This window comes from Chelmon rostratus, chromosome 3 (genome assembly GCF_017976325.1).
Source record: "Chelmon rostratus isolate fCheRos1 chromosome 3, fCheRos1.pri, whole genome shotgun sequence".
Classification (NCBI taxonomy): Eukaryota; Metazoa; Chordata; class Actinopteri; order Chaetodontiformes; family Chaetodontidae; genus Chelmon; species Chelmon rostratus.
Window position 1 is genome coordinate 4,170,155 of NC_055660.1, and position 24,616 is coordinate 4,194,770.

The following is a 24,616-nucleotide window of genomic DNA, read 5'->3' on the forward strand; positions in this document are numbered from 1 at the left end:
AAAATATTGCCATATTTCATTTGTCACTTGTAGTATGACTATAGCTAATTTCTCTTGTTATTTCTGGCCTTTGCTTTGTCGACCCAGAATTTACAAACTACAAGTGTGCATCGTATCCTTTCAAAAGGTTTCTGAGGTATTTTTACAGTTGAGCATGTTTTAGTTTATTGAAGATGAGCGTAAACTTCATAGTGTACAGGTGCGGAATATATTATCAGAACAATAGAGCATTAGGACCCTGAGGTGGGGAGGTCTTCCCCCTCTCTCATTATCCACTGATTTGACAGCTTGAGCGACCGACCAGTCCCGGAGAGTGAAGGAGGGGGCGGCTTGCGGTGTTTGGTGCCTTGCGCCGAAGTTTGGTGAAATTTCTTCGCTGTTTGAAAGCCAGCGGCAGGTCCTCTGCGATGTCTGTCAAACACAGCTGCTCATTATCCGACACGTTTTCAACCGGATAAACCCGAGTCGGCGTTTGAATCACTCCCCCCGCTGTGTTTGTGGAGGTAGACAAATCAGTTGATCGGATCAGTCGGGACGGGGTTCGGTTTCTGTGGACTTCAAGATTATTTCTCGACTTGCTCCTTGTTTTGGGAGCTGTGTGAGCGTTTAGACGTGTAGCGAGCAGCCGGTGCAGCAAGCCGCCACACTGGACCGGGAGCAGAGGCTGGAGACGCACACGTGTTGTCCTCCGTCCTCCGGCTGCGGACGCATCGATCCTGCAGCGCTCTCTGGATAAAAGTTGCTCTTTTCTGTTTGGGATTTCTTTTAAAACGGGAAGAGAAGGAGGCAGACAGCATGTCGCTGAGCAGAAGTATTGAATTTGAACACTTTGAGGAGCGGGAGAAGCCGCACAGGACACCGAGGACCAACTCGGTCTCCGGATCCCAGTCAGGCTCCAGAGGCAACGGTCTGGTCCCCAGCCCGGCGCACAGTGCGCACTGTAGTTTTTACCGCACACGCACTCTCCAGTCTCTCACGTCCGAGAAAAAAGCCCGGAAAGTGCGTTTTTACCGCAATGGAGACAAATACTTTAAAGGCTTGGTGTATGCTGTGTCGAACGACCGCTTCAGGTCTCTGGATGCTCTGCTCATGGAGCTCACGCGGTCCCTGTCCGACAACGTCAACCTTCCGCAAGGAGTCCGGACGTTATACGCGTTGGATGGAGGCAGGAAGATCACCAGCCTGGATGACTTAGTGGAGGGTAAGGGTGATAATGGATGTAACAAGCACCTCATGTGACCACAGTCCATGAAAGAGGCTCAATACTTGATGATATTGCTGTTGGATAATGTACATTGATTCAGACATGTAATAGATTTTTATGAAAGCGAGGTTTTGCCTTGAGCATTGGCTAAATGGTCCATGTAAATATACAATACTACAGCCTCAGGCAAATTATACCAGAAGTTTAAAAGGTCACTCAGAACATATTCGCATTTTAAAGGCTTGCCCCTAAAGGCCCTTGATGCTCTTTGTGTATTTAACATCTATGCTGTTGATCAGGAAAGTTCTGTCAGCCAGACTTCAGGTTGATGTGGGACCAGTGCACCTTTTATGCAGAGATCTACTTCAATCTATCCGTTTATCTCTAGAGAGTAATGCAGAGCTTCCCTTGCATCACTCACATCATTTGCATCATTGACATAACCGTTCTGACATGTTTGACCCAGTGCCGTGCAGGCAGCCAAGCAGACCCCCCCTCAGTGCAGCTTTACTTCCACACAGGCTTCTGCTAATGTGCATCAGTATCCCATGATGGACTCAGTTTTTCACTCTCTCCCCTCTTTAGTGTTTGTGAGCTGAGTTTGTGTGGGCCTGAAGGTGCTTTGTGTACCTCTGAGTGCAAACCTGCGTGAGGATGAACGTGTGATGAATGTGGTCCATTGGCTGTGAAAGTCTTTTAAAATGATCTCACCCTTGGGGCTTGACAGTTTCCCTCCCCCATCCAGTATCTGTTCATTGCTTGCACTATAGGGGTGGATTTCAATAAATGATGGGTTTAAATAAATGTAGTAAAAGTTTGGAAACAAATATGAGGAGCTACAAGGAGAAAAAATAGCTACTATTGAATATCTCCTGCAGTCCCAGCTATAGGGTGAGTTCAGTCATTTCACAGTCCCTGAACAAATTTAGCTGGGTTTACTCTGCTGTTTTTGAAAAAAAGTTTGAGAACACTGTGTCAAAGGCAGTCGTACCCTGCAGACACAAATGGGGCACAGTCTTCTCCTACCCTTTCACTTCCCTGCAGCGTTATTCACCCTGCAGGGACAGTGACCTCTCAGTAATAAGTTAATCTTCATGTTCAGCCCTGGTGTGTGTCGGTCTGCACTGTGACCTGTCTGCAATCCTCTTTCAACATGAGAGGTTACGGCTCTGCCACACACTCAGGATCCACTGACCTCACACTGCAGTCATTATTCTCATATAGCTACTGGTCTATTTTCATCTCACATCCTCCTAAAACTTTAGACTCTGTGCTATGCTCATTTTCCATGCCCCATCCCCTGAGTGACCGGGGAAGATTTAGGCCAGCGCCTGATCTGAATTCTGTAGCATCACTAGTTTGGCAGTTTGAGCAAAAGCTGTTTTGGTGCATTGGATATCGTACTATCGCACTCTGCCGCTGCACATCTGCACTTACACGTTCAGGACATTGTTGCTGAATGAGGATCCTTGGCATATATTTAAAAATCATTAGTTGTGTCCAGAGTGTGAGTGATGCTTCAATGACTCATTTAGTTAGCCATTTTTTCATTTTTTAAAAGGCCAATTCATTCAAATGACAAAAAAAATCACAAAATCAGTCCTTTTTGTTATCTAAATTTGAGATCTCTGCAGCTGATGCTGCGTTAATATCATATTCAAGTTATTGGAATTACCATTTTTTTATTGATTGAGTTTTGATTGTTTAATGCTGACAATTAGATTTTTTATGATAGTGTGAGCACCTCTATCGCAATTGCATTCATCCCAATTGTATCATGGTAAAGGCAGATATCTCAGGCTGATTTCTAAAAACCTCAGATGTGAGATGTACTGCGGGTGGGCCGAGAACCAGTGTCTCCTCCTCGTTTACTCACCCATCTAATGGACAGAGAGAGGGAACATTACTGCACAGCTCAGCAGTCTGCTTCCATTGATTGAAGCCTGCTGGGGCTCTTTTGTCTGGAAACCCAATGAGCACCATTCACATATGTGCCCCTTACGGCAGGATGGGATTACTGATCCAACCATTCAACTTGTAAGGTTTTTCCATAGTGGGGGAGGTAGTTGTGCCAAGCCATGCCATTCACGGGCCCCAGTTGCGACTGTTATTGCAATGCACAGCAAGGTAAAGATGTTAACCTTGATGAGCGTGTCGCCTGCAGCCCTTCTCTGTGTGGACTATTCCTCCTTGCAATATTTCATACTGTTCAGTTAACCAAAAAGTGCAGACTGTGTCCCTTTCTGGTTGATTGGACTTGTTTTAATTGAAGAATAGCAGCACTAATGAAGCTCTGCTAACTCTGTGACAAACACATTTACTTTCCCATAGTTTCTTCACAATAAAAGCATCCCGCCGGTTCATCAGTGGAAAGCTTTTAATGTGAGGCTTGCAACTGCAGCAACTTAACACAGATTCAAAATGGCTGAAAGCATCAGTAAACAGTGAATTAGCCTGATAACTGAAAGTGCAAACAGGAACAGAGCAGTGAAACTAAACTCCACACCAGACAGATTCAGGTAGAGGTGATAAAAGTGCAGAGACTTTTAAAAACTAAAGTGGTTCGACTCGTGTTTGGGGAAAAAACTGCACAGAGAGGAAGCAGATCCTGAACGGCTCAGAAAGAGCTTTGTAGTTTACTATGTGGATGTGTTGGGGTACATAACATGGTGACACAGGAATTCTAGTGTTCGTCAATAGCAAGTGTGCCAGCCAAGGGGTTTATTAGCAGCAACTGGTGAAATTAAGCCTGAGAGTGGACAAATATATGAAGGCATAACAACATCAGATATGTTGTGTTTTTTTAAAGCTTTGTTGTTCATGATGTACTCAGCATCAATGTGAATGACAACTGGTTGGCTGAAGGGCCCTGACCCAGCAAAGTCAAATCCTCTGTTTCTGGATTTCATTGCTTATGAAGTTTTTTCAGGGAAGAATGCCATTAGAGATGAGCTCCAGTGCTTTACAGTAGTGTTGCACTTTCATTAATTGGGGGACTCACAGGAGACAGTATGAGTGGAGGTTCAAAAACACTGGATCCGGAATTTCCCATAATGCACCCATTTGCGTATCATTTCATTTGACCCACTCTGCCCAGTAAATGGCCACACCTTTCAAACTCCACGCCCCCAGTTTATTACCCAGGCTGTTCAAACATTGTTCTCAGTGCTGCCACTAATGGCCAGAATCAATATTGCTGATGTCCTTGCTTTTATATGAGTATCGCAGTAATATAGCCTCCAGGGCTAGCTGACGATTGAACTCTTGAGGCTGAATTAATACCAAATTTTACAAAGAAAATACTCACCCAAAATAAAAGTCAGGTTTTCATTGTTTTTATAACCGCACTGTTTTTATGTATTTGTTCCAATCTAGTGAATTACCCAAATGTATTATTCCCTTCAGAATTTCAGCATTAAACCATTTTGATTTCAGTTATCTGATCAATGATTCAGTTTTACAAGCCTTTCATTCATGAATATTTTTAAATGTCTAATTTGTTGTGGCTAATTTGGATATGGCTCCAGGCTAACACTCAGCTGCATCGTGAGTGTATGCTTGATGGATAGATGAACTTGTATCTTGATGATAGAAGGCCTCTATATTCTGTAGCATTAGAAGAGGCTTCTTGGATGGAGAACAAACAGGATATTGACAAATTTGACAATTTTTGTAAAAATTTTACTTACAGGCAGTTTAAGACCATTAAACATTTCACATTCCTATAGGATAACTTATGTCTAAAACTAATAGTGTGCTGGTCATACTGGTCCAATTCATTTTACTACAGTGTTCAACGTTATGTCAGCAAAAAACTAGACTGTACATGCACAAAAAGTCATTGGACCATGGGCTCACTTCATTGTTTTGGTGATGATAGGTTTTATATTGCCTCAAAATTAACACTGTTTTATGATTCACATTTACTGCCGTCGCTCAGGTTTTGGATTGGTGACAGCTGTGTGACCACTGCAGTAAAAGCTGCCGGACTGGTTAGACAGCTCTGTTAAGGTTGACCTCATCTGTCGTCCACATGAGGACAGCAGCCAGTGACGGGTGGCTGGGACTCCCCTCACGTCACCGAGGGATGTTGCACCTGAGATCCCTGCACCTCAGGGAATAGACTTGTCGCCAGTCACCATCTGAGTGCATTTCAGGGTTCTGCCATTGTCTTCCAGATAAATGACAGCTCCGGTTATGTTTTGTTTTAGTTTTCCAGCCATAGCTCTGTCCCCCCAGCTGTGCCCTAGCCTTTTAATTAGCCTTTGGTTAATTGCAAGCTTAATAAAACCGGGCATCGTGGGACACACCGTCTCATATGGCCTTCTTACACTGCAGCTCGATTCTTTTATCCTGACACACATCAGATGACAAAATTTCATGGATTGGATTTGATTCTCAGTCAGTAAAATTAACTGTTTACCAACAGATTCGTGAAGATGTTTTTCCTCTAGCCCCGTAGATATCATCACCGACAGACAGTGGGTGTTTGCTAGAACAGAACTGACAGCCCGTAAACTTTATAACATGATTCTCAACGTGTTTCTGGACGCATGCTTCTGTGATGAATGAGCATGAAAAGAATGTATGTCGCTTTCTCTCTTGAGTTTCTCATCCAACGCTCAGCCTTCACAACATTCACCAGACATTCTTGCTGTGGTTTTCATTTACCGGCCAAGCCCCTGTACTTATCACATGACTTTGGGGGAAACATTTGCGTGTTAACTGTTGGAATGGAATGCTGTCAGATAAAACAAAATGCTTTGCTTTGGAGGAAGGCCAATGCAGCAGCTCAACAGCTGAAAAGGAGAGAGGGCAGTGTTATGGCCTGGCCTCTCAACGCGCCTTTTTGTTTCAACTGAGGAATGTTAACTCTTTGTTTGCCTTATGTGGAAGTAATATTCTATGGTGCAGGGTGTGCTTCATTCTAAATATCTGTTAGAATTTCTCACATGTGGATACAGTTTGCAAGAGATTTTTGTTTTGACTGTCACCTCTACCAACTTATTTCTCTCCAGGCGAGAGTTATGTTTGTGCTTCAAATGAGCCCTTCCGGCGGGTGGACTACACCAAAAACGTCAACCCCAACTGGTCAGTGGGCAGCAAGACCAGCACATCGCGCTCTCTGTCCTCTCTCATCCCGCTGAGGAGTGAGCTGCACCGTGAGTCCAAGGACTTCATCAAGCCCAAGCTAGTCACAGTCATCCGCAGCGGAGTCAAACCCCGCAAGGCAGTACGGATACTGCTCAATAAGAAGACGGCGCACTCCTTCGAGCAGGTGCTCACTGACATCACGGATGCGATCAAGCTGGACTCTGGAGCTGTGAGGAGACTGTACACTTTGGAGGGCAAGCAGGTGAGTCTGTCACGATACATGCAGGTTTTAGTTCTAAGGACCAAGCAGACTCCTACAAAACCAGTGAAAGACGGTTTTCATGTTCCTGCCAATATGCACAGGCTCGTTGACCAAAATGACATACATGCAACATATCTGACAGTTGGAAGGAGTTAACTGTATTGTTCTCAGCAAGATGAGATTGGATGATGTGCACATGAAAACCAGATGGAACTGCTAGGCTGAGCTTTTTAGCCAAAGGCTTTATCTCCAAAAACTGCTGTGATTTATAGGCTTCAGCTGTGTCAGCAGTCTAGGTAATTACACCCCATTTAATCATCCATACATAATTACACGCCACAATTATTTCAACAAGGCACTAATGAATACACTTTAGAGTACAGGCCTTTTGCCATATCCATCAGAATAGTCTCCTCCGTAACTCATACACCCTTATTAAGCCACGTGAGACTGTTTTTGCTATAATCCTATCCATCTGGGACACATATATAGTAATGTTTCCATCTGAAAATCTCATTGAAGGTCCCTGGTGTTATGAGACGAAGTGAGCTTGAGCACATGGTGCTCCTAATCAAAAAGATTTATATGACAGCGTCTCATCTGGGAGAAGTCTTAGAAGATTATTATTATTAATTATATTGTTTTAACTCTCGCCTCACAGAATTATTTAACTTCAATGGTTAAAGTGGTTTAGAGAAATGGGATTTTGAAGAATGTGAGGAAAAAAATATCACAAAAAAGCAAGTCTACAAAAATAAGCTTGGTCACGTTACAGCATGTGTGAGGCTGAAATGCAGTTAAGATGTCTGCATAATGCCTTTGGGTCAAACACAATCATATTTAAAAAACTTGCAGAGTGCAGCGATAAAGTGCAGAGATAGATTAATATGATTTCAGCAGTTTAATTCAAGACATAAAACAGACCCCAGGGTGATGACAGACTAAATGTTTGGGGTTGTGTAAATATGTTGCAAGAACGAGGAATACCAACATGAATGAGTTTGTCTAGATTACTAAATAATAAAGTTGAAGTTTGGGTCAATTGTTCAAAGGAAAGAAGAAAGACTGTACTACTCAAAGGTTCAGTCAAAATTAAAGATGCTCTCATATCTCAGACAGCTGGCCTCCAATGGCCTGATTGAGTTGTGATTTGTTTTACTTCAGTTGCAGCTACAGTAACTGTGACACACTGTGAGACATTTCAGGGAACTGTTCACGCTGTTTTAGTCAGTGGATTTCAGGGCTAGTTTGTCTGTTTACTGTCAGTGTAACAGTGAAAGCACTTGGTTTGGATGTCAACAACATGTGAAAAAGGCAGAAATGGCAACTTTTGTGGAACTCTATATAGATGCATTTTATTTACAGTTCTACAGATAGATGATGATAATTGATGAAATACACTAATTTCATCATTAGTAGAATTTCCTGATTATTGGGCACTGTTGACATGAGGCTATAACCTTGGCATCTCGTCGAATGTTTGGGTTGAGAATTTCAGGTCTGACAGCAAAGCCAGCTGATGTTTACTTCCTGTGAGCAGACAGGAGTCGTTCTAGGCCTGACAGTCTAGACAAATGACTCATGAGAATAGTGATCACCTCTGACAGGGTCAGCCCAGCATCCTTTCTGTCAAGCCAGCACTGTCCAGGAGCACAGTTTCTAATGACTTGTTAGAATTATACAACAGCACACAGTGCATCATGTTGTTTACTTGCATGATCTCAGTCTGTAATTTCATGTCTGATCAGGAATGTGATTGTGAAGTGGAGATCATATGAATAAGCCTTTTGCTAAATGCCAGTAGCCCTCAACAGTTAGCTGTCCTGCTGATCTGTTTCCTCTATTCAGTGTGTTCCTATCAAGAACAAGAAGTTTTCTTCTTTGTTTACAGTAAATATGGTCGGATGAGGAGACATGGCTTTGCACAGATGGTAAATAATGTCAATCTCCTCATAAATATATCGTCCACAGCTGCACGCATGAATACTTCTTGTAAGAATCTTGATGGATTCTCTGCTGTGATTAACTCAGTCCCATATCTGTGACATAAAGCCTTGATGTGTCTCTATTTCCATCTCTTAGTAGATTCCAAGTAGATCAGCCATGCAGACCAGCTGTTCTTTCCAGGCATTTCACCCTCTGGATTGCCATGAGGAATGTTGCATTAGACTTAATGGGGTGCATTTAAATACAGTAACTCTGGTGCTTGTGGTACATTTACGATGCCCACCCTGTCTTCCTAGCTATCCAGTTTTTGTTTGAAGTGAGAACAGGGTGGCATATTATAGCCAGATTAAGAGGGAGTTCCCTTCCTTTGACCTCCTTCTGGGTTTTTCAGCCATGCAGCTAAAGTCTGCCAGACCGGTAATTTTGTTATAGGTTGTAAAGTCTCTTGGAAGTTAGCGTTTTGATAGTGATGAAACCAAAACCTGAGTGATATGAAAGATCTGCTCTGATGGAATGCCTTTCAGTGGAGTTTACTTTGAACCTGTCCATCCGCAACCTAATTTAACCACTGCAAAGAAATACAATTATACTGATACCTGAGTAATGAATGACCTGCAGGAAAATGTTGAGAAACAACATTTGCGCTCTTATATTTTGATGTATTTTTGGCTCAACTGCAGCAGAGATGGGCCATCCCTATGAATTTAAGTCTGTCCCTGACTTGTTGAGTGATAAAGTTACACCATTGATTGACTGTTGGATTTTCCCCATCGATACTTGCTCTTTCATAATGATTAGGCGTGAATAGTCCGCCTTAATGTCATTTACCAATATTAAAAGTGCAGTGAATTCAGTGAGTTATTTCTTTGTAGCTATTTCGGTTTTTAATAATTTATAGTTGTGATTTAGGACATGTACTACACAGTCTTTTGGGATCATGCATTACAGATGTCATGCTGACAAGTGTGTCATGTAGCTTCCTTAGATACTCAGTTTTTATTGATGAACACATGAGCCATTAGTTACAGCAGTCTTTTTTTTTTTTTTAGCTTCCTTTGATAGATGATTTGTTCTCTCTGCTAGAGCAGAAATCCATCCATCCATCTATCCATCCATGTAAAGTTCTCCACCATTAAATGAACAGTGCACTCCAGTTGTTTCTGTATATTTAGGAAGTCATAGTCAGACAAAGGAAGCATTGTTTTAAAGTCATCAAACTGGAAGCATTGAGCTTCACTCGTATTTCTTCCAACATCCTGTATTTAAATGGTGTCTTTATGGACAATACCAGTGTAGTTTGGTTAGGCTGTCTTTGAGAAATCAAATTACGTTTGTAGATTTTCAGCTTTGTCATGTAACCTGAAACTCTAAATCTAAACCTGCAATGATTTTATTGAGTTCTCTGTTGTACAACCTCCAATTGGTAGTTAGTCACTCTTAAAAATGCTATGGTAGTTTGGAGCAAATGACTTCATCACAGGTGAGAATATTCTTTTCAGCAGCTGTTAGTAATCACCTAACAGCATTTGGTGTTTTAGTCCCATCTGCCAGTGCAGCAACCCCAAAGAAGCAGCAGCAGCAACCAGACATTGGAAAGACAGAAAGTGTGTTTTTGCCATAATGACTGATTCACTGTTTAAAAAAGGGCTGCTCGCTTTAGATTAGATTCGTCTTACTTTCTTGGCTTCAACAGGACTGTCTCCGAATTAAATTAAGAGTCTAATTCAGAAGTTTAACCCATTAAGCCTGTAACCTGATCCTGAGACCAGAGCTGGACACCTGACAATATCCTCTCCATGATGATAAAAGTCAGTTCAGTTTAAATGTCAAAGTCAGTAAGTGCTTTCTTTAAAGTGCAAATAAATTCTTTAGTCTAACAACATAATCTTTTTCTGAATACTGATGACTCGGAGAATTGAATGGAAAAGCATTAACTTTAATCTTTTCACTTTCTGTTGTCCTCTGCCCCCCTCTGCTTGAAGAGGAGCTAACACTCTCCCAGACCAAACATGTCTCAGTAATCTGACAAGCTTGATGTGTTTGGAGCCCTCTGTCATGGAGCCTCTCTACTCTGATAAGCCTCTTTTCACATCCAGAGTGGTGCCACACTGGTAACCACACAAATTAAAGGCTGTTTCACATATTGTATCTATTCTGTGAAAATCTCCAAAACTTCAAATTTAAACAAGCTACTGACATGGTGCCTTTCTGCTTATCCAAATGGTTTATGTAGCTTCACAATTAGGATGATGCATGGGTTCACTCGACAGCAACAACATGCACCCTAACCCATGAATGTGTGTCCTTGTGTAAAGGACTGGGGCAGTGTTTGTGTGAAAAAACGACATGCATATCTTGGCTGTTGTGAAGGAAGGCATTTCACAGCTCCTATTAAAAGAACACTGCCTTTTGGGTAGCTTGTTTGCCGTCAAACCACCAATTTGATATCAATTTCATGTTCCAGAGTATAATTAGCATACAGCACCCGGACTGGCGGCGAGGGGGTCTCCATCTAAAGTATAAAAAATTGCTGCCTCCTGGTTGTCATTGCATTATAAAATTACCTTACATCAGTATAGAACAAGGAATGGCAGCAGATGCTCCACATTTTCCTGTGCTGATTGGCTAAACTGTGAAGAGGTCATACTGTGGACAGTGTGCGCTGTGAACTGAAATCGTTGCCCTCTTAGTTCCGCAATTTTGAGAGATGTCACGTGTCTGTTATTGGTTGGGACTGGCTTTGATGTCTGATCCCTCTGCAGCTGTCATCATTTAAAATGTTTGTACATTTAGTTGCCAGTTTATTGGGTGCACCTAGCTAAAACTAATGCAATTCAATACACTAGCTCTGCAATAAATCTGACCTTCATGAAGTTTATAATGTGCAGTTTTTGTTGAAAGTATTCTAGAGCTGTTGATTTAATTGCATCATAAGGCTATAGTAGGAGGCTATGTCAGTGCATTATATTGAAAGCCAGATTTATGAATCTCTGTTTTCCCCGAATACAGAAATACACAATGTAGCTAGCCTATAATCTCCACCCCGCCTGTAAATGAGTATTGACCCCCGACGCCAAGGAATGGTATAGGAATACAAAATGTAAAGTAATGTAATTTCATATGTATTCACAAATGTTCACAACTCTACTCTTTGACATTCTGTAATGTTTTTATTGTCAAAAGTAGTGTTTATCTTTGGTTTAGGTATCAGTGCTTTGTTTGTCTATTGTCAAATATTTTAGCAGTTATGAGCATCAAATGTTGACACCATTTTAAACAAAGCCCCATAGATTCTATAAAAAGCTTTACTTTTCACTCCTCAAAAGTGGGGCTCTTCACTCACCATACACCCATAAACACACACACACACACACACACACGCTCCAAATGCCTTCCAGCAGCATCCTGCCATCTGCTCCTCCAAAATCAAATCACAGGTCTCAGCCACCCAGTCTGCAGGCGCTGCAGCCCCCTCCCACTGATACAAACACACACACACACGCACTCAGAGGCCCCCCACTAGGGCCCTGGCCACCACCGGATAATTAGACCTACAAGCTGGAAGGGAGGGTTAAAGTGCAGCTGTCAGGTGTGTGTGTTTGTGTGTGTGTGTGTGTGTTCAGGGATATACACTCGTGAGCGAACGTGCTTACAAACTACATCTCTGTCCACTCTCTCCCTCCTCGATTCAAAGCTGCTCTTCAGACTGAATGCTAATTGTAGATCTTGGTTATCAGGGCCAGCAGAATCAGCTGCTGCTATTGAAAGAAAACCCTGTTTTACATCTCAAAGCTGACTGGGCAGGCAGAAAATAAGATTTCTCCATTTTTTATTGTTTAATCGGTGCATTCATTAGTTTCAGGGAACAGTTAGCGGCCCAGTACTTGCTCAGTCGTCTTTTTTATGTAGAAATCATTTAGAAAAGACTCAAGGGAACCATAGAAATGGTCGCAAAGACGAGAGGGTCTGTGTGATGAAACAGAAGGAGAGTGAAGAGAGAGAAGTTCAAACCTTTTTACCTTTGCACAGGCCAGTCATGGCGTGAGGTGGCTGAGAATGTCAGATTGTTGGTTTGGCACAGTTACAATAATGGTCAGACACAGACCCGCGTTCAGAATATGTTTCTGAAGATATAGATATAGATATAGATATAGATATAGATCGACCATCTAACAAGCAGTCCTTGACTCCTCTGCTACAGTAGATTACCCTATGTCAGTACTGTACACCACCAATAGGCTGCAACTGAGTGGTCAACTCAGAAATGTGTTGATAAAAGACAGAAGGTGTGAAGGGCAGGAGAAAAGGGCGGCTACAGAGAGATACTGTAGGCTGAATCATCAGCTCCCTCTCCCCCCATCTCACCGCCCCGACTATTTATCCCACTGTGCAGAGCAGCTGACAACCACTTCTGTTTGCCATAATTACACACAAAATCAATTTTACATTCACCCTTCAGTTACATAATCCTTGCAAGTTTAGGAAATGTGTTTTTAGCCACATTCATAGTTTTATATAGACAGAGTTGCAACGTCAACTGCTGTATTAGACCTGGTCTGTTTGTGAGTGGCAGCACTACGTTCACATAGACATGCCTCAGTCATATCTAAATCCAGTGTTTGCTCCATCAAGAGAGTCAGTAAACAGATAATTGAGGACAAATCATTGACCATTTAGTGACCTTTCTTATTACACCAGTACAAAAACTGGATGCACTCCAGGGTTTCTGTCTGCTTTTTACCCATTGAGGCTGTCAGCCCCCTGTGACCCTGACACATAAGTGAGAAAAGATTCAGTGGGTGGTACTGCTATTAAAACATTAGTGATCGATGTGGTACATAGCGATAAGCGGAAATCCTGTTTTTCCGTGGATAAATACTCAGTGGGTGGTGTGAATGAATGATCGATTTTTATATTTAATCTGACATTCACAAAGGTCGAGGGCAAAAAATGACTTGAATGCAAAAGCGACACATGCATTGATCCGAGAATGTGTTAATCCTTACTACGCTGTTTTTATTGTCTTGTAGGCGACTATCCTACATGTAGCCTCCTGAACAGACATTTTGTGGATTCAGTTCACGTGTCTCAGCTGTCAGGTCTAAAAGTCTGCATAAATATAAAGGATAAGATTGTGTTTATCTCTGCTTGTCCTGTCTGTAGCAAACAATATACAAGCAAATCAGCAAACATGCAAATCAGTGCCATTAGGAATGTCTATCTTTCATTAAGAGTTTTGAAGAAGAGCTTCTTTCTTACTGAATTTATTTGCATTCTTGCATTTGTTACAGAGATAGTCAGGGTGTACTGTATGTGCATTGGTTCAATTGATTTTTTTCATAAACAGCTTAGGTCTCTCCTCTGCGCTGGCTTTAAGTTTAGAGAAGTTGAACATTGTTTTTCTCCCTTCGCCAGAAAATCCTGTAGTACGTTTGCCTTTCACAATCCTTTTCACTCAGTGATGTTATCAGGATGACAGTCAGTCTGCCCATTAACCAGGGGCTGGAAACAGACCTGGACCATTTAGACTGCTGAGCTGCAAAGGCTGAAATGCTCGTCTCTGAAAACTGTTACAGTAAGGAAATGGAACAGCGCACTGATAATTGGACAGTCTGCTCAGATGTTATTTTTGTTTACATTTTTGCAGTAGTTAAGTGGATGTATTGTTTCCTTCATAATGAATTCAAGATGCAGCCACTGCATGTCTTAAAAAAAACCTACATAAGGAATGTTGCTTTATGAAAGAAATTCATGCTGTTTCAATTAGATAAAACAAACCGATGGTTTGATTTGATGTTTCAGCCACTTTTCTTTCTTTACCTCTCAGTCTTGACAGTGTTTTTTTTTTTTTTTTGGTGAAGGAAAGTGCTTCAGTGCTTCTGCATTCATACAGGGTGCATAACAAAAGTTGAAGGTCACTCGCAGGTCTCAGCACTGCAGCAGTTTATCAGGGCAGAAAGAATTTGACGCCATGTTGTAGGGAGAGGCAGCAGACAGGCAGACTGGGACTACACCCACCAAACTCCACAGAAAAATGCACAATGCACAATTTTTCTTTCTCACTGTACAGTATGTTGCTTTTTGCAGATGACAGTGTAGTAAATGGCAAAGTGCAGACCAACATCCACGTGTGATGTTTGTAATGACATGCCACTGTCTGTGAGCATGCACTATAGTAGTTGAGGAAATGTTTCTGTAACTTTCACTTTTTTCAGGTAACTGGAAAATACAATTAAATGTACTTTTGTGTCGAGAAAACACTGAGGTAAATAAATAGGTAAATAAAGCCCAAGTTTATATCTGTGCTTTCCAAGTAATCAATTAAAGGGCAGTTACTGATTACTTATCAGACGTTTGCTACCCAGGAGAACACAAATACAACCCCGATTCCAAAAAAGTTGGGACGCTGAGTAAGATATAAATAAGAAACTAATGCAATCATTTCCAAACAAACTGTGTTTACAGAGAATGATTTTACTAAGTGTTCCTGAGTCCATGTAGTAATCTCCTTTATACAATCGTGTTCACAAAGTGGTGAACCTCGCTCCATCCTCGCTTGTGAATCACCTGTTACCAATCAACCTGTTTACCTGTGGAATGGTCCAAACAGGTGTTTTTGGATCATTCCACATTTTTCATGGTCTTTTGTGGTTCCTGTCCAAGCTTGTGAAGCCATAAGAAGGCTTATATCTGAAAGCTATCAGGAACTGAGCAGATGGATAACAGAATTTTTTTGACATCCTGAACATGAAACTAAAAAATTTGCTCAGTAATATCTGCTCAGTTTGGGTCATTGTGCTTGTCCATATCCTTATTTTTTGTTGGTTTCCAAAGAGTTGTTACTTCCAGTTTTCTTTCCCTCTTTAAACAACATAAATGTTAGTCACAGAAACATGTTAAATTATTGGTGAATATGGCAACAGTATTTGCTCTTCCCAGAATTGTGGGGACCAGGACTGTGTGTACTTCCTATTAACCAACCTGTAGGCATGATAGGAAAGCTTGTTCATTTAATATAATGTACTTTATAATGACAAGCTCAGTCCTGCCCCTTCTCTTAGGTTAACAGTTCTCTTCATGCCTAAGTGAAAGTTGCGCTCAGCAGCTTTGTGAATGGGTCTTAGCTTGGAACATGATGCACCATGTACAGTATAGGTACTGAGGCTAGAGATGAGACAAAATGCTCACTGTTGTGAAAGAGTAGCATCAACACTTTGACCACCAACATGCCATTAAGATAACAGCAAGCTGCTCTAGGTCATAGTGCATGTTTGCTGGGTTTTTGAGGGCATAGATATGCGTATGAGAGGTGGATGTTGTTTAGTGTGATGCCTGATGCACTGTGGCATTGTTTCACATGACACGCTCCAATACTCTAAACCAGCTCAGTCCCACAGTACTTGTATTATCAGGGACATGCTGCTCTGCTATCTTGTGCCAACAGTGTTTACATTCATTAAGGTGTCTGATTTCTGCCCGCCCTGTGATCATATTGATGGGGATGATGTCTTGTCATTTGCACGCCCTCTTGGCTGGACAGTGAAACCTGCTGACAGTTACAGACAGATTAATGAAACTGTCTCTCTCTTTGACTAGCTCAGGTCAAGGCTGCACAAGGGCTCCCTCTGATTGTCAGACATGAGCTGTTTTCAGGGCCAAGTCTGGATTAAACACCGCCATTTAGGTCAACAGCCATGAAATTTGCATGCCCACCTATTGTTCTGCACTGTCATTAGCATACAGCAGCATCTGACACCAGCGCAATGACATCACCCAACCAGGAATATTGTCGGCTCGGTTTAGTGAAATGCTTTTGTTTATTCTGGGCTCATTGACAAATCAAGCTTCAATGTCTGAATTCCTAGTAGTATTTGGTGATGTTCTAAATATATAGTACTTGTAGTAGTATTACTCCACTTATGCCATAGCCACCTGCCAACAATGCCATATGTTATCAATATGAAAGTAAAACTTGCTCATTTAAATCATTTTGATTTTGGTATATTATCAACTTACTAAAAATTGATTCATCCAGTTCCTATTAACTTAATACACTTGATTTACAGTATATTCCGTATATTATACTTCTATTTAATCAAACACTACTGCTACTTCTGTCTGTTTTGTACATACAGCACCTATCGCACGTCCGTCCATCCTTCCCTTACTGATGTTTTTTCCCTTTATTAGGAGGCTTTTTTCCTATGTTTGTCCTGTTTCTTCTAAGGAAGAACATTATTGTACTGTAAAGCCCTTTAAGGTGATATTGTGATATACAATTGTATAAATAAACTTCACAAATTAAAACTTAACAGTGGCTAAATCATTGCAAATCAAAAAGAAGAAGGTGGTCGCTGTCCAGCCTTTGGCAAAACCTACAAATCCAGAACCCCTCTTTCTTGTCCTAGCAGATGGCTTACACACACGCACACACACACACACACGCACGCACACGCACACACACACACACACACACCATCAGTGCATTTTCCCCAGTCTTGATGGGCACTTCATTGCATTTCTAAAGCAAAAGTGCCTCTTCCACATTTCGAGTGCTGCCATGATACCCTACGTTGACAAGCGGGAAAACAAAAAGCCGGCAGACGACCGAGAGCGGGGGTGTCATGAGGGACACTGGGCTGTCGGCTGTGCAGAGCGTGTGGAGGCCACAGACGGGGAAGGCATCCATTGTGTGCTGTGTGATCTCAACTACTTGTTTTGTTTTCTTTGTCCAAGCCTGGCCCTCATCCATTCTTTACAGCAGGCCTTTCACTCTCCCAACAGGAGAGTTGACATCATGCTATGGTTAGCCAGCGTTCAAACCGCAGCCCACACACTATTGTTTGTCTGCTTGAGTCTAATCATGCTAGAAAAGCCCTGATTACCTCAGCAAGTTTTGGCAGATTGGTGTGATGAATATTTTGCGCAGGGCAGATCATGAGCTGCACGTCGAAGTGTTCCTGACAACTGTAGCACATATCTGATACTGATGGTGGAGTTTCATTTGCATGTCAAACAGCGTCTATTCTTTTAGTTGTCTGGAGGTGTATCCTGGCTAAACATTGTTGATGTTTATCTTAGTGGACAGTTTTATTCTTTTTTTTTTAAATTATTATTTATTTATTTGAGTAGTGCAACTATGAAATGCTAGTTACATTCTAAGAGATGTTAATGTGGGACTTTGGGGAGTTCTGGTGGAAATGCAATATTACATTTTGAGCATTTATTGCCTAGCAGCTACATTAAAGTGCAGTGATATTGTTGTTTTTTAATTGGATACTGAGTATTATTTTAATTGAAAACAAAACACCATTTTATGCATCTCTTGTGGATCTCTTCGCACCTCAGCAATTCTGCAAATCCCCCTCTCTAAATGAGTGGGGTAATCTACTGAGGCTCATTTGGGCTAAAAGTTGTGTGTGCATGTTTAGGCTGTTACTCCCACTCTCTTCATTCCTTCTTGCACAGCTCCATTTGAGTATAAAGGGCTCAGCGCTCACATTCAGACAGCCTGAGGTTATGTACTGTAATGTCTCTCTTTCACTGTGTGAATATGACTTGGAGGAGCAAGACCGAGACAGTCAGACAGCTGTGTAATGTGTTAGCGGCCAACCTGCCACTGGCTGGTGTAAGACAGAGTTCACCGCACTGCCTTGGAGTTTCCCTGAATTGGTCTACAAATGTGGGGAAACTGTCAATTTGAAGTCATGCTTTTTTTGTTCTGAAGTTCCTTTTGCCTTAAGAGTTTCCAATTAAAATGTGCCTCATAAATTAACGGAATCCTGTTTATGAAAACCCCATGGACATTTGCAGTGGTTTGGTGGTTCTTTTACATCTGTGTGGTTGCTGTTGAAGGTTTTAGAGATTGAAAGCAACTGGAATTTGTTAAGAAGAAAAGTATTTGATAGCTAATGGTTAATGCAGCTCAGGTAGTGAATCCTCAGTAGTGAGTTAATGATGGGCTCAGATTTCTCATTGCTCGTTTGCGTGCCAGAGCCGCCGCCTTGTCTTGGCTGTCACACGTGCCTGAGATTTACCGCGCTAATCCAGAGGAAAGCAGCCTCTGTCTGTGAGTAAGAGTTCAAATAGAGTTAATAACCTGGCTGGCTTCAGCTTATGCATGACTCTGACAAACTTAATTGGCATCTAGCTGTCCCCATGTTTTCAAGTAAGTAAGAGTTTAAGTGAGAGCTTAAGCTTATGTAAAGAATGCACATGTAGTTTCCTGTGAAAGATTGTCATCCTTTGTAACAGCAGGAGTTTTGTGCTGGCTGACCTTCCCCAAGACAAGAGGCAGAGATCTAAATCTTTATATCTCTTTTTTTTTTTTTTTTTTTTTTTTTTGGTGATGAGCAGCAGTGAGGGATTGGGAGGTAAATAGGGCTGATTGTACCCAATGATTACTGTGATCATTGTCCTGTCAGCCGTCATGAGGAGAGTGTTTCCTTTCTTGTGTGTCCCGTGGCCAGCCATTTGTGGGCTTTTCCTCTGTCCTGAATTCTGAGCACCTGCTGTTGTGTGACATTGTTTTTTTGGAACAAAGCCCTTATTTAAGACCAAGAAAAGGCCATTTCCTCCTCTAAAAACCTAGTGCAGTGTATTGATACTGTGCAGTGTATTGATACTGTGCAGCTCACTTATTCTATTTGATATAAGCTTAGGTTATTAAAAAATCTGCAACCATGACTGTATTACCCACGGTTTGTTTTTATTTATTTACTTATTTCTTGAAAAAATAAGTAACTGAGTTCAACTGAGATCTTTGTTTGTGGACTATGTTCATTTTGACTTCAAATTTTAAAAAGGTAAGGGCATTGTAATGAGTCTAATAAACAGATTCCCCTTGATACTTTCATATATACAGACTTGATGTCCTTGGCATGTATTTCCCCTGTTGCCAGGCTTTGCAGGGCAGAAAGTACAGCAGGCAAGACAGAGGACACAGACGGATGGTGAGAGCAAGAGAAGGTCAGACATACGAGAGGAGGGGGTTGTCGCATCTTGGAGGGCAAACTTCAGTTTACCCTCAAGACACGTCACCCAGCCAATACAGAACCCTGCGAAGAGTTCACTTCACTGATTGGCTGAGACAAGCCCTAGCAGGACAGTGCTGGCGATGGAGTGCCATTGGCTGTTTATCCTGGCAGTGGTTGACAAGAGCACAGAGAAACATAGACAATGCGGTCTGACATTCATACACTCCTTTTACATCATTGCTCCAAAGACTTCTTGTGCAGAGATTTTGTTGTTTTTAAGGGATACACCGTTTTATGGTCACGTTTTTATGGCTCATAAACATACTTATATAAAGATAGATTTTAAAGACATGCATTGAAGACAAGATGCTGTAGTTGGATATGGCAAAAAAAAAAAAAATAGAACAGCAGGAGGCTTGAGTGATGTAGGGAGAAATCCATCTTCACAGCAAGTATTGCAGCGAGTAGCTGGAGGCATCAAATCATAACCGACAGTGGTGACATTATGAGTGAGTGAGAGCTTGGGAGATTATCAGGATCAGCTTATCATCATGGTGAATGTGACTGATAACAATCAGTTGCCAGCAATTAAGTGCTCTTAAAGCCACTATGTGCCAAGTTTTCATGTAATTATAACAATGAGGTGTGGTCAGAAGTGCCTTGTTGCACCTGTAACCACACCTGACAGTGATGTTACGGTGTACTGACACACTGGAGAAGGGCAGCAAGGTGAGAAGTTAAACCTTTGGAGGTGAGCTGCTGTTTGCTCACAGCATTTGTTCTTTATTCAGATGTCCACCTTATTAAATAGATCATTTATTTGTGTAATTTCAACCAGGGAATTGCAAATAGTGCAGTTTTAAATGGTGCATCTATGTTAAAAAAAACGTCATTTAACATAATTTCTCAACCATCTGACCTCCTTTTATTCTTGCCTTTTAAAACCTGTCTTCATACTTGCGCCATTTGTCTCCATTTCCCTGCATTCCCCTGGGCGTCACAGGCCAGCTGAAAAGTACTTTATCACGAGCCACAGCAGTGCGAGCTTTGCAGAGAAAGAGGTGTGCGTAGGGGTGAAAGTAAATGAGAATACATCCAGGGGCTTTCTGGACAACGATATATAATATTCCAGCCCTGAGTTCCCCTTTCTTCACAATGAGCCTGTTGCCTCAGGCGGTGTGGGGACAAGCACACCCTGCGGCAACAGCAACATAAGCTGGATGAAGGAACATGGATACAAACTGGGAATTTACATTAATTTGATTGACCCTTCGCTAAGCCCCGCCTTCCTTAGTTACTGTTGCTCCGCAACCCAAGCTTTCCTTTCTCGTGCTGCACATAGCTATTCAAGAGTCTACCACAGGCCTGATGGCGCCTAGTTACAGTTACTGTGCTATGACTGGACAGTTGCTGTCCGGATGAGGGTTTTAGCAAAGGGTCACTGTGTGTGCAATGGTTTGTTAACAGTGTCACATGACTTAAAGCCAAGGTTGAACATTTTGGGGAAGACTGATAGCACTCTCATATCTGTCCATTAAATTTGAAGCTACGGCCCGCAGATGGTTAGCTTAGCTTAGCACACAGACCAGAAAGGGAGAAACAGATACTCTGGCTCTGTCAGTTATCCTCCTGTAGCACTTCCAAAGCTCACGAAGTAACACATTACAACTTGTTTGTTTGATCCATGAAAAAACAACAATTCAGTGTATTACAGAAGTTATGAGCTGGACTGTTTTTGACCCTGAGCATTTGACGGGCAACCACAGGAAACTCTAGGAAGTTGCTGTGCCTGGACAAGAAAGACTCTGGGACATAAACCCCCATTTGTAACAGTTGAACAGAGCAAGGCTAGCTGTTTGCCACAGTTTCCACAGTCCCTGTGTTGCTGTCTGAGAGCACAGTTCAGTTATAATGTCTACAATCCAGAGGAAGCATTGCGTGGATTAAGGTCAGAGGTCGATGAGAAATATTATCTAATATCTACAGTCTTTCACTTTCATAGCTTGCACTACACCAGAGTCCATTTTTGACACATACATTGGACTATCCGTGTGGGTTGTTACTATGGTGATTCTAACACCTGTACCCTGACAGTATGGTGTGGCGATTAGCTGCCAAGTTCCATAGTGAGAGCTCATCTAAAGAACAGCATCCACTCCAGCTATGTCAAACCTTTGATGATTACCCACAGCTCAGTATGGATACATATCACATAGACGTGTCTCTCTGACTCAGTTTATTTGCTGCCATGTAAAGAGGACATAAGTGTGTTTTAAAGACTGGACAAAGGGGGTCATGAAATACTGTTTTTGATTATTTATGAGAATGCTATGGATACTGCATCCTGTTTCATGTTTAATTCATGCTGTCTGAATGTAGGACATGCAGAAGTGTCATGTGAAGAGTCTTATTTATTATTAATGAATGTACAACTCTGGCCCACTGTATATTTATTTGTGTTAAATACTCCACTTTTGCTATTTTGGTTGTCAGATGTCTCACTCCCACTCTACTTCTGTTTCCTTTCCTCTCAGCCTCCAACTCTTCTTTTTACTGTGCAGATTGTTTGTGCTCTTCAGGAGCCATTTAGCTTTTCTGGACCACCAGTTCCTCAGATACCCATCTTACACACACACACACACACACACACACACACACACACACACACACACTTTCCCCCGCTGTGTCAGCCCCCCCATCTCCCCCAGCGGATCCATCTGCCCACAATCCTCAGCCATCCAGTACTCCTCCTCCTCTTCTTGTTTCAAGTGTGTGTGTGCGTGCATGTACATTGCATACGTCTGGCAGTGTGTGGATACACTTGTGTGGTGGGGGGTGGTATAATGAACAGATCTCTTCCTCCTTTGTCTTCCTACTTGTCCACCTACAGCAACAGCAGGATAATCTCTGTGTGTGTGTGTGTGTGTGTGTGTGTGTGTGTGTGTGTGTGTGTGTGTGTGGGCACAGCTCAGTATAGTTTAAAAGTAACTCCTGTTTCCGTCTCCAGGGGTGGGTCGTGGGTGTGAAAGGAAAAGCGGTCGGATCTGCAGAGAAAATGACGATCACAGTGTGAGACAGAATAGAAAAAGCAAGACAAATGACCCTGCGGCACAAATGCTAACAGTACTGCTTTCCTCCCATGACTCTGCATTGACTCTGCAGTATTCTGGATGTCACAGTGTTTTGACCTTCGTCCGGTTGTTATGCTCTGTACCCTCAAACACATGCAGAGTCACATAGTACAACCTCACTGTACAACGAGCATCACACAGACTGATTTTAATTGGCCTATTTCAATGAGCACAGAGTGAAGCAATTATTTCATATCCAAAAATACCACAGTCACATGTGCAGCTAAAAACCTGTGCAGTCAAACGGCTGAAAGCCAGTAGAAACATGTAAGCAAATGCAGAATCATGTGAAATCCCTGGAAACTAACTAACTTGAGGTATTTTTACTGTACTTGAATATGTTCAGTTTATAAGTTTATAAGATGATAATATTGTAATTTCTTCTGCACTGCATTCTTCACATGACTGAAGTTCCAAGTTGCTTTGCCGATTCAAGGCTTTACAATCAAAAAGTATGTTCATGAAGGATGATGCTGTAGGTTGAACTACCAGACAGTCTATATTAACCAGTTAGAATTACTTCCAGCTGGACCAGGTATAACAAAGTTAACTTTACTTTTGTTGTTTACTTTTGGCGCCTGTCAGACGCATTGAATCCATTTTGTTACTCATACAACATAAACAAAGCAGATTGTTATAAATATTTTCAGTTCTGCATTGTTTATATTCATGTGTGCTAGCTTACAGTCTCCGTCCTCCTTACTTTTGCTAGTTCGTTGCTACGTGTCTCGCTGGTCACCAACACGCTGTCAATCAGTAGTGTAGTGCAAAACCTTCGGCAAGAGTGTGTATTGCGTTGCAGTGCGTTTGTGCACGTGTATGTTAGTCTCCTTCTTCTGAATATCAAAACAATTAAATCAGTTTTATGTTCTCTCTCTTTCTCCTTACCTTTCCTCCTCCAGATCACCTGCCTGCAGGACTTCTTCGGGGACGATGACGTGTTCATAGCGTGTGGACCAGAGAAATACCGCTATGCCCAGGACGACTTTGTGTTGGATCACAGCGGTAAGGCTTCCACAGCCTTTATGACTGGTAGGCCTGACTAAGACTAACTAAACATCCGTCTGTCTGTGTGTGTGTGTGTGTGAGTGTGTGTGTTTGTTTTCCTCAGTGTCCTTCCTTACCATTCTTCCCTCACTAGTGCTTGCAGTGCTCTTTTCCTGTAGGAAGTTGACAGCAGGATATGAAGTGTTTGTAAAATACTCTTTTCTCGTAGAATTCTCTTTCCAATCTAATTCATTGTTATTGTCATAATTTGGATAGTGGAAAATTAGCTTTTATATTTACATGCAGTATATTTAGTAGTGTACTGAAACAAGTTGGTGCCACACATTTTCACACACTCACATCCTTGCTGTCAGGTAAAGAAAAGAGGCTGTGCTCTCGTTGTCTGAGTGAAATTGTCTGTGTGCTTCTGTGAATGCCTTTGTGTTCATGTTCTGTGCTGTAGGGGTTGTAAGCACAGTGTATAATGCACAGCCACTAAGTATCTTGTAGAAAAAGGTTGGAGAGAGCGCACAGGCAGGATATGGCAGGATAAACCAGCAGATCCACTCACTGTCAAAGCTATGTGGAACTTCACTCAACATATGACAACCATATGGGAAGGAAAAAGAGTTGGGGTTTTTTTTGTTGTTTTTTTTTTTATAGAGACAATCCAGTATTGACATCCTACTGATTTTTTTAGGTTACCTAACAACAGGGAGGCGCATCCTAACAAACACTGTGTTAGCTGTTACTGAGGATGAGTGATGGTGGATTGGTCGTGTTCAGAGGTAGTTTGGAGCTTTCGTCCCACTTACACTCCTGTGCTCCACTTTTAAGAATTAGGTCTTTGAAAGAACAAAAAAGACACACTGTACTCTCTGCTGAAGGTACAGAGGCTGCTCTTCCTTTTGTAAAATAGGTCCAGTACACACTCCACTGTTGAAACATGGAAGAATAAAGATGGCCTGCAAAACGGATCATACAAAAAGGCATAAAAATTAGTGTTGTAATGGCG

The 24,616-nt window shown here is 41.9% G+C and overlaps 1 protein-coding gene across 5 annotated transcripts in view; it reads left to right on the top strand.

Moving 5' to 3' along the window:
• Positions 1–329: 329 nt before the first annotated feature.
• The window catches only part of dclk2a (doublecortin-like kinase 2a), a 42,120-nt gene continuing 17,833 nt past the window's right edge, over positions 330–24,616 (top strand). For 3 of the 5 annotated variants that reach the window (XR_006006713.1, XM_041933034.1, XM_041933035.1), the window contains exons 1-3: positions 330–1,201; positions 6,223–6,560; positions 23,517–23,646. Coding sequence is in view for 4 of the 5 variants with exons in the window: in XM_041933034.1 (XP_041788968.1) it covers positions 796–1,201; positions 6,223–6,560; positions 23,517–23,646 (874 nt within the window). In the remaining variant the exon portion in view is untranslated. The remainder of the gene's footprint in view (positions 1,202–6,222; positions 6,561–23,516; positions 23,647–24,616) is intronic. The other 2 variants (XM_041933036.1, XM_041933037.1) reach the window with 1 other exon arrangement.